This window comes from Orycteropus afer, unplaced genomic scaffold (assembly GCF_000298275.1).
Source record: "Orycteropus afer afer isolate SDZICR_OR568_19922 unplaced genomic scaffold, OryAfe1.0 scaffold00827, whole genome shotgun sequence".
Taxonomy (NCBI): Eukaryota; Metazoa; Chordata; class Mammalia; order Tubulidentata; family Orycteropodidae; genus Orycteropus; species Orycteropus afer.
The window spans coordinates 695,552-705,698 of NW_006922414.1; the positions used below are offsets into that span (position 1 = coordinate 695,552).

Consider the following 10,147-nt stretch of genomic DNA (forward strand, 5'->3'; position numbering starts at 1 on the left):
AGACATACCTAATCGTTCAGCCTGTCCACCCATGTATCCACCCATATACCCATGTTAGCCTTCACAGACAACGCAGTACTGTATGTACGTAAGGGTTCTCTATTTGTTGTCTGTACCTCCCGTGTACCTTTCTATGTCTTTCTCATCCTCAATGCTGACATATTGGTTGCTCACATTTGGTACATTGCCATTCAGTTTGGAGCAGTTTTGGACGATACGAGATACTTAATGTTATGGACCGGTTTAAACAGTTGTCTCTCCTTATACATGGCTTCTGTACCCATGAATCATCCAACCACAAATTGAAAATATTGATTGGGGGCGTCAGTTAAGTGGTCAAGAGCAATCCTTCAAATGTTAAGAGGGAGCATAAAGTGCTGTTTACATAGCTTTTATACCATATTAGGTACTGTAATTTAGAGATTTAAAGTATAAGGGTAGCTGTGCATAGGTTATATGCAAATACTACACCATTTTATAAGGGTATATATATAAAATACTTGAATATGCACAGATTTTTGTATCCACTGGGGGTGGGTATCCTGGCACCCCTCATCTGCCCCTCATGCTCAAATACCAGTTGTAGCAGCTTCAACTTAGAGTGTTATATGCTGGGCATAATAATTACTTTATGTATATTATAGCCCTTGAATCCCCCCCCCTAGTAAACCAGTAAGGTGTTCTTGTACCATTTCCATCTCAATGTTAGCAGTTAACCTTGTATAGGTATTTGTAACAGTTATTTTACTGGAATTTGCTTTGTATTCTTTGATTTTATTTATTGGTCAGGCATCGAATTTGTTCAGTACCACACAGTAAAAGAATGATATTTAATAGTGGGATTTCTAATACTTCTTTAGGTGAAGAAACGAGTGCATCAGATCAACAAAGTGAACCCCAGTTAGGTCTGAAAGACCAACAGGTTCTGGATGTAAAGAGCTATGCAAGTCTTTTTTCTAAAAGCATTGAAACTTTGAGAGTTCACTTAGCAGAAAAAGGGGATGGAGCTGAGCTCATATGGGACAAGGTTTGTTTTTGTTAATCTGTGACAGTTACTTATAAAATGTTATTTTACTTATTCATCTATAATGGAAACTAGAATTTTTTGGATATCATTTATTCTATCAGATTTTGAAAATATATGTTAAATTTTGCTTGGATGTTTTCATTAAGCTGTAGATGAATTCAAGCAATACTGTAAAACCTCACTTTAGATTCTAGTAATGTGAACCTGATTAAATAAATTAGTTGACTGGGGAAATGTACATTTACTTGAGTAAATATTTCACCAACTTAAGAAAACAGACTTAAACTTCTTGTATATGTAATATAAATTTGTTAATAAAGCCAGGAAAAAAACCAAACGCACTGCCATCAAGTCTGTTCCAACTCATAATGACTCCCCCTGGGTTTCCAAGGCAGTAAATCTTTACGGAAGTAGATTGCCCAGTCTTGCTTCCAGGGAATGGCTGGTGGATTTGAACCACCAACCTTCTGGTTAGCAGTCAGATGTCTTAGGCACTGTCAAAGTTAATAAAAAATCATTTTAGAGCCAGTAGCTCATTGGGCTAGTTTGACATGAAAGTATTAAAATTGTCTTTTTATCAAAATAGTTACACAGACAGTCCTCTCAATGTAAAAATGAGATGCAATTCTTGAAGTTAAAATAATATTTAAAAGTATTTTGTAGTCAGATATCATGTTATGGAGTTTGTATGACTTAATTCTACTTAATTTTAATTGTGGTCAGTGTCTTCTATGGCTATAAGTGATTATCTGATAACAATAATACAGTCTTACGAAGGTAAAGATTTGTCATGGGTAAAGGGAACAGAATTTGGGCACTTTTGGGGGGAAAAAAGCTGCAAGTTTTGGAACTTGGTTGAGTTAGACATCTAAAATGAAGCTAGTAAAATTAGAATTTTAAGGATTCTTATAAACTTTAGTTTGGAGTTTATGTGTTACAAAGAGTAAATACTTGTTTAAAATATCTTCATTATTATTAGTGGTTTGTAAAGTTGTCATTAGTACACAGGGCTAAATAAATGGCCTGCAGAACTGGGAGTGGTTACCCTCTGTGAATAATGGATAGGCTAACCAATTGCCTAGGGAGGTATGCCTAATAGATACTGTGTTGGGTACTTAATCCTCACCACAGCCTTGTGAGATGTGGATACAATTTTTGCTGTTTAAGAGGTGAAGGAATTTTGTTTCAGGAAGATTATAACTTACTTGAGGTTGCATAGCTAGCCAGTAAGGACATATAAAAGAACCCACATCCAATCAAGTTAATTTTTCTGTACTATGGTGCTCTTGAATTTCAGTTTAGTATAGTATCTACTCTGTTCAAGGCAGGAAGTCTTGCTGAAATCTAATTAAAGGGACTAGGAGATAGTCTCAGGAAGAATGTAAATTGTACAAGGAGTTATCATATTGTCATATCTGAATAAACAGGATATATAGAGGGAAATTGGTTTATGTGAAGAGTTTGGAGAAAACCCCATTTTCATCAAGTCATTTCTGACTCATAGTGACCCTGTAGGACAGAGAACTGCCTCATAGCCTTCCCAAAAAGGCTATCAGTCTTGATGGAAGCAGACATCTTTCTCCTGCAGAGCAGCTGGTGGTTCGAACAGCCAACCTTTCAATTAGCAGTCAAAGGCTTTAACCACTGTGCCACCAGGGCTCTTTGAGTTTGGACCATGCTTTCTGGGAAGGCATGTGTCTGTTTACTAGAGATGTATATTCACCACTCATCTGTCAGTTTGTCATACTGTGGTGGCTTGCATGTTATTGTGATGCTGGAAGCTATGCCAACACTGTTTCAAATATCATCTGGGTCACCACCCATGGTTGATAGGTTACAAACAGCTTCCAGACTAAGACAGCCTGGGAAGCAGGAAGAGAAAAAAATGAGTCATTGAAAATCTCATGAATTGCAGTGAAACATTGTCTGATATAGTGCTGAAAGATGAGCTCCTCAGGTTGAAAGACACTCAAAAATATAGCTGAGGAAGAGCTGGCGCCTCCAAGTACAGACAACCTTAATGATGTGGATGGAGTAAAGCTTTTGAGACCTTCGTTTGCTAGTAAGGTACAACTCAAAATGAGAAGACACAGCTGCAAGCATTCATTAATAATCAAAATGTGGAATGTACAAAATATGAATATAGGAAAATTGGAAGTTGTCAAAAATGAAATAGAACGCATAAATATCAATATCCTAGGCATTAATGAGCTGAAATGGATTGGTCAGGCATATGGTCGGTCTTCTATGCCAACAAAGACAAATTGAAGAGGAATGGCATCACGTTCATTGTCAAAAAGAACTGATTTCAAATCTTTCCTGAAGTAACAGTGCTGTTAGTGATAGAATAATATCCATACGCCTACAAGGAAGATCAGTTAATAGGATTATTCAAACATACAAGCTGATAGTAAGTCTAACATGAAGAAATTTAAGATTTTTAGCAACTTCTGCAATCTGGAATTGATCAAACATGCAATCAAGATGCATTGATAATTATTGGTGATTAGCATGTAAAAGTTGGAAGAAAGAAGAAGTGTTGGTAGTTGGAAAATATGGCCTTGGTGAAAGAAATAACACACCGGAGAGCATGTGATAGAATTTTGCAAGACCAATGACCTGTTCGTTCCAAATACCTGTTTTCAACAACATGAGTGGTGATTATATGTGTGGTCTTTGCCAGATGAAATACATAGGAATCAAATCAACTACAGCTGTGGAAAGAGATGATGGAGCAAGACCAGTCAGAACAAGACCAGTGGCTGATTGTGGAACAGACCATCAGCTACTCATATGTGAGTTTAAATTGAAACTAAAGAAAATTAAAACAACTCCAGGAGAGCCAAATATGACTTTGAGTGTTTCTCACCTGAACTTAGAGACCATCTGAAGAACAGATTTGATGCGTTGAACACCAGTGACCAAAGACTGAACAAGTTGTGGAATGACATCAAGGACACCATACATGAAGAAGGCAACGGGTCATTAAAACGTCAGAAAAGAAAGAAAACTAAAATCGATTTCAGAAGAGACAAAAACTTGGTCGTGAATGGAGAGTAGCTAAACTGAATGGGAGAAATGATGAAATAAGAGATCTAACAGATTACTAAGGGTGGCTTAAGAAGAGAAAGTATTACAATGAAATGTGCAAGCACCTAGAATTAGAAAACCAAGAGAGAAGAACACACCTGGCATTTCTCAAGCTAAAAGAACTGGGGGAAAAAGAAATTCAGGTCTGAAGTTGCAATATTGAAGGATTCTATGGGCAAAATAGTGAACAATGGAGGAAGCATCAAAAGTAGATGGAATACAGAGTCATTGTACTAAAGAGAATTGGTCGACATTCAGCCATTTCAGGAGGTAGCATATGATCAAGAACCAATGGTATTGAGGGAAGAAGTCCAAGCTGCATTGAAGAAATTAGTGAAAAACAAGGCTCCAGGAATAGATGAGTTGTTGCAACAAAGAATGAAATGCTAGAAACACTCATTTATGACAAGAATTTGGAAGGCAGCTACTTGGCCAACCAACTGGAAAGGATCAATATTTGTGTACATTTCAAAGAAAAGTGATCAACAGAATGTGGAGATTACTCAACAATATCATTAGTATCATGCGCAAGTAAAAATTTGCTGAAGTTAATTAAAAAATGGTTGCAGCAGCATAGTAGCAGGGAAATTCCAGAAATTTAAAGTGGATTCAAAAGAGGATGTGGAACAAGGGATATCATTGCTGGTCCCAGATGGATTGTGGCTGAAAGCAAAGAATACCAGAAATATGTTTAGATGTTTTATTGATTGTGCAAAAGCATTCAACTGTGTGGATCATAACAAATTGTGGATAAGATTGTGAAGAATGGTAATTCCAGAACACTTCATTGTGTCATGAGGAACCTATACATAGACCAAGACGCAATTGTTTGAGCAGAACAAGGGAATATTGCATGGTTTAAAATCAGGAAAAGTGTGCGTCAGGATTGTATCGTTTGACCATACCTATTCAATCTATATGTTGAATAAATAATCCAAGAAGCTGGACTGTATGAAGAACACTGCCTCAGGATTGGAGGAACCTTCTTAAAGCAACGTGCAATAAGCAGATGACACACCTTGCTTGCTGGAAGTGAAGAAGACTTGAAGTACTTACTGATGAAGATCAAAGTCTATAGCCTACATAAAGAATACAAAAATCCTCACAATTGGGCCAATAATCAACATCACGATAAATTGAGAAAAGATTGAAGTTGTCAAGAATTTCCTTTTACTCGGATCCACAATAAATGCTCATGGAAGCAGAAGTGAAGAAATCAAACAACATATCACATTGGGCAAATCTGCTGCAAAAAACACTTTACAGAGCAAAGATGTCATTTTAAAAACTAAAGTGTGCCTGACCCAAGCCGTGGTATTTTGAGTAGCATCATTTGCATGTGAGAGCTTGACAGTGGATAAGGAAGACTGCAGAAGAATTGATGCATTTGAATTATGGTGTTAGCAAAGAATATTGAATATACCATGGACTGCCAGAGGAATGAGCAAATCTGTCTAGAAAGAAGGATAGCCTGAATGCTCCTTTGAACCTAGAATGGCCAAACTTCATCACTCGTACTTTGGTCATGTTATCAGAAGAAACCAGTCTCTGGAGAAATACTATGCTTGGTAAAGTAGAGGGTCAGTGAAAAGAGAAAGACTCCCAATGAATTGGATTGACACAGTGGCTGCAACAGTGGGCCCAAGCATAGCAAGTATTTTGAGAGTGGTACAGTACTGGGCAGTGTTTCTTTCCCTTGTACATAGGGTCACTATGAGTTGAAACCGATTCAGTGGCACCTAACAACAACATATTCTGCTGATGGCACAATGGTTAATCACTCAGCTGCTAACTCAAAAATTGTTGGTTGAAACCCACCAGCTGCTGAAACCCACCAGCTGCTCCAAGGGAGAAAAGACTTGGCTGTCTACTCCTGTAAAGATTACAGCTTAGTTATTACTTACCTTATTAGGCAGTTCTTAAGTGTCATATAGGGTTGCTATGAGTTGTAATCAGCTCCAAGACACACAGCAACATAATTCTGCTGCTCAGGTGGAATAGCCCAGGCTTTTCTGAGGCTTTAGTGAAATAGCTTTCTCAAAACAATCTATCTCTGTGTGCTTGGATCCTATGTCAAGTAACCTCCTTATTACTGAGTGACTAGGAAAGAGTTAAGGAGCTCCAGTGGTGCAGTGCCTAAGGCATTTGACTGCTAACCAGAAGGTTACTAGTTCATAACCACCATCACTTCATAGAAGGAAAATGGGGCAGTCTACTTTTGTAAAGATTTGCCACTTCAGAAAGCCAATGGGGGTTGCTATTAATATCAACTCACACTGAGTTTGGTTTTGGAGATTTAAGAGAGTTGCCATTTTCAGTGAATGGAATTGGTCTCTCATGCATTTGGTTAAACAGGAGTGATTTCCTGGAAGCCTGATGGCTCTTGGTGCTCTAGTCAAACTACATTTCTGGGCCAGAGAAGCTGATGATGATACCTTACACTTACTCATTAAACCTCTATGCACCATGTAAGGCCCACTTCTCCTTTAAGCCCTTCTCTTGTTCTAGTTAACTGTCTATAACACTATAAGCATTGTGAAAGTATTCTGAAAGTATTACTTCGTTAAAGTAGTAAATTTGTGGAGAGACATGTTAAATTATTTAAATTATTGGCAGGATGACCCATCTGCATTGGATTTTGTCACCTCTGCTGCAAACCTCAGGATGCATATTTTCAGTATGAATATGAAGAGCAGATTTGATATAAAATGTAAGTTATTTCATATCTGAATTGTATTATCTCTTGTTTTTTGTTTTTAAGAGCTAAACTTTTTTTTTCTCTCTCCTCCAGCAATGGCAGGGAACATTATTCCTGCTATCGCTACTACTAATGCAGTAATTGCTGGGTTGATAGTTTTGGAAGGATTGAAGATTCTATCAGGAAAAATAGACCAATGTAGAACAGTGAGTATCCACATTTTTAATTCAACTTTTCTTTTTTTGTTGTGGTTTCAGTGAAATTTTTCAGAGCAAATTAATTTTCCATTCAATAATTTATGTACATTGAGTAACATTGGTTGCAGTCCCCTCAATGTAACAGGACTCTTTCCCCTTCCCTCCCTGGGTTTCCCGTTTCCATTTGTCTTTCTTACATGCTTTCTGAGCTTCATTTTTGGTTGTAGGCTGCCCTTTTGGTCTCATGTGGTTGATTGTACTGAGGAGTACATTCTTCTCTGGTATAACTCACTTTATAAAATAAAAAAACAAACCAAACTCACTGCTGTCGAGTCGGATCCCACTTATAACGACCCCTCCTTGGGTTTCTAAGGCAGTATCACTACAGAAGTCCGAGAAGTGGCTGGTGCCTATGTATTATTTGGCTGAAAGTTGAACCCTGAGGCTAGGTTCAGTTCCTGGCTTGAAAAGTGTCTAAGGGCCACAATCTCTGGAGTTCCACTACTCTGTATCAGCCTAGTAAGTCTGTCAGCCTCTTGAAAGTAAGTTATAAAAATCATTTTAAATAATTTAAAACATTAAAACAATAAAAGTTGTTAAAGCAGTGGAAAAATAATTTTCCAGTTATATCTTAAGTATATTTTGAACTAAACACTAAACTTAGAAATTAAAGCAAAATGGAAAGCACATTTGCTTCTCTTAGTTTTGTGTGTGGTAAATGGAAGGGGAAACTAGTTTTACTGAATTCTTAAAATCATTCTGTGTATCTTTATATTAGGAAGTGGTTTTTTGATTAAAGTTATTTTATATTCTTTTAATGTTAATTTCTGAAATCTTTATAACTGAGTTTACTGTCATTTCTGCTGCCTCATGGTACCTTATTTACTTGTATTTTGTGGTTTATAGGTTATTTTGATTTGTTTGTTTTAATTGAATTAATGTTTGTTAGAACTGTATCTGTAGCAATTCTTAAGGATCCATTGAAGAGGTGAAGATGTGTTTCTTCAAAGAGGATTTGAGTTTATATAATCTAAGTGCCTTGGGTACTACCGATCTGAAGCCACTGTTAAATTTTCAATTTCAGGTTTTTTTAAAACCCATATCAAGTTGCTCTAATGCAGATGTGCTGTTGAATTTGTCAAACAGCAAATCTGTATGAGACCTACTTTATTGTGGTGAATTTTGAGGGAAGACTGTGACATCTTTTCCTGCAGAATGGCTGGTGGGTTAATACCGCTGACCTTTTGGTAAGCAACCAAGGGCTTAACCATTGTATCACCAGGCCTCCTAGAATTAACATATGGCCCCACAATTCCACTCCTACTTATATGGTACCCCGAAGACTTTAAAGCAGATACTCAAACTGAGATTTTTATACAGTGTTCCTTGAAGCACTATTTATAGTTGCCAAAAGGTAGAAACAACCCAAATATCCATCAACAGATGAATTGATTTTAAAAAAAATCTGATGCATACATATTATGAACTATTATTCAGCCAGCAGGAGAAATGAAGTCTTGATAAATGGTATAATATGGATGGAGATTGTAGATACTATGCTGAGGCTGAGTCACAAACAAATGTGTCACCAAAGGTCAAATACTGTGTACCCTCACTTATATGAAAAGACAAATGTATAGATACCAGAATGTATTAGTGGTTATCAGAGGTGGGGGTGAGTGGAGAAGGGGTTATTGTTTATGGACTACTAAGTTTGTATTTGGTATTGGGAAATCTGCATTGATTAAGGATAAGGTTGCACAACTGACTCTTGTAAGTACTCTCAAGTTGTACTCCTGTAAAAAACAGATTGGCAAAAGTTGCATGATAGACATATTTACAGCAATTAAAAACAACAAAAAAGAGTAGCTATTGAGGCTGCAGCTAATACACACCTCATGGGATTTGGTTTCAAGCTTTAGGGTCATGGTTTCATGAGACTTCCCATTTAACTGGCCTAATAATATGTTTAGTGCTTCTGTTCTACCTCCTAGTTCATTGGGTAAGTAGTACCTGGAGTCTTAAAAGCTTACAAGCAGCTGTCTAAGGCACAGTTGGTCTCTCTCAGCCTGAACCACGGGAAAGAGAGTCAGGAATAGGAGGAGGATGTGGAATGTGTGACTAATTGCCTTCTTGAATAACTGCCTCCTTTGCCATGAGACCAGAAGAACTGGATGGTGCCTAGATACCATTACTGAACATTTTGATCAAAGATTCCATAGAAGAATCCTGATCAAAAGGAAGATAGTGCAGAACAGAATTTCAAATTCACATGAACTTTGTTGTTGTTGTTATTTGCCATCGAGTCGGCCCCGACTCCTAGCGACCCTTCCTTGGGTTTCCGAGGCAGTTATCACTACAGAAGTAGGATTGCCCAACTTTCCTTCCGAGGAATGGCTGGTGGGTTTGAACCGCCAGCCTCCTGGTTAGCAGTCAAGTGCCTTTAGGCACTATGCTACCAGAGCTCCTGCACATGAACTCTAGACTTGCTGCTGAAATGAAATATATCCCTTGAAGTCTTCTTAAATTCAAACAACAGTTTGGTTTAACTAGTAAAAAAAAGTTTGCCTTGAGTATTAGACTCTTTTAAGAACTATCTGTATAGGATCAAATTGACAGCAGTTACCTTGAGAGATTAGATATGAACCTTAGAGGGCAAGGAGTTAGTGGGGCAGGAAATACTGGTTTGTAGTAGTACACTTATTTTTTTAGTTTTGTTATTTGTGAAATTTTAGGTTAAAGGAGTACAGAAAAATCTTGCCGGTTTCCATTTTGATTCAGTTTGCTCTTTAAATTCTTTAATTTGGCTGTCACATTTTAATTTCTAAAGTGTCTTCTGTTTTCTGTAACATCCTTCTGGTTTCTTCACCTGCCCAGTTCCATCTCTGTCTTGGGCTTTTGATTCTTACTTGTTTGTTTTTTATTTGTAAATTAATGTCAAGATGGATTAATAGGGTTTGCTTTGTTGTTGTTGTTTTGTGCTGGCAAGTCGGACCCGACTCATAGCGACCCCTCCTTGGGTTCCCAAGGCAGTATCCCTACAGAAGTAGATTGCCCAACCTTCCTTCCAAGGAGTGGCTGGTGGATTTGAACCACCAGCCTTCTGGTTAGCAGTCAAGTGCCTTAGGCACTATG

The 10,147-nt window shown here is 37.6% G+C and overlaps 1 protein-coding gene across 1 annotated transcript in view; it reads left to right on the forward strand.

Annotated features, from left to right (window-relative positions):
* Nucleotides 1-10,147, forward strand: part of UBA2 (ubiquitin like modifier activating enzyme 2) — a 65,226-nt gene that overhangs the window by 31,844 nt on the left and 23,235 nt on the right. Inside the window, exons 10-12 of the mRNA XM_007957950.2 lie at nt 861-1,027; nt 6,734-6,827; nt 6,909-7,021. Coding sequence (XP_007956141.1) covers nt 861-1,027; nt 6,734-6,827; nt 6,909-7,021 — 374 coding nt within the window. The remainder of the gene's footprint in view (nt 1-860; nt 1,028-6,733; nt 6,828-6,908; nt 7,022-10,147) is intronic.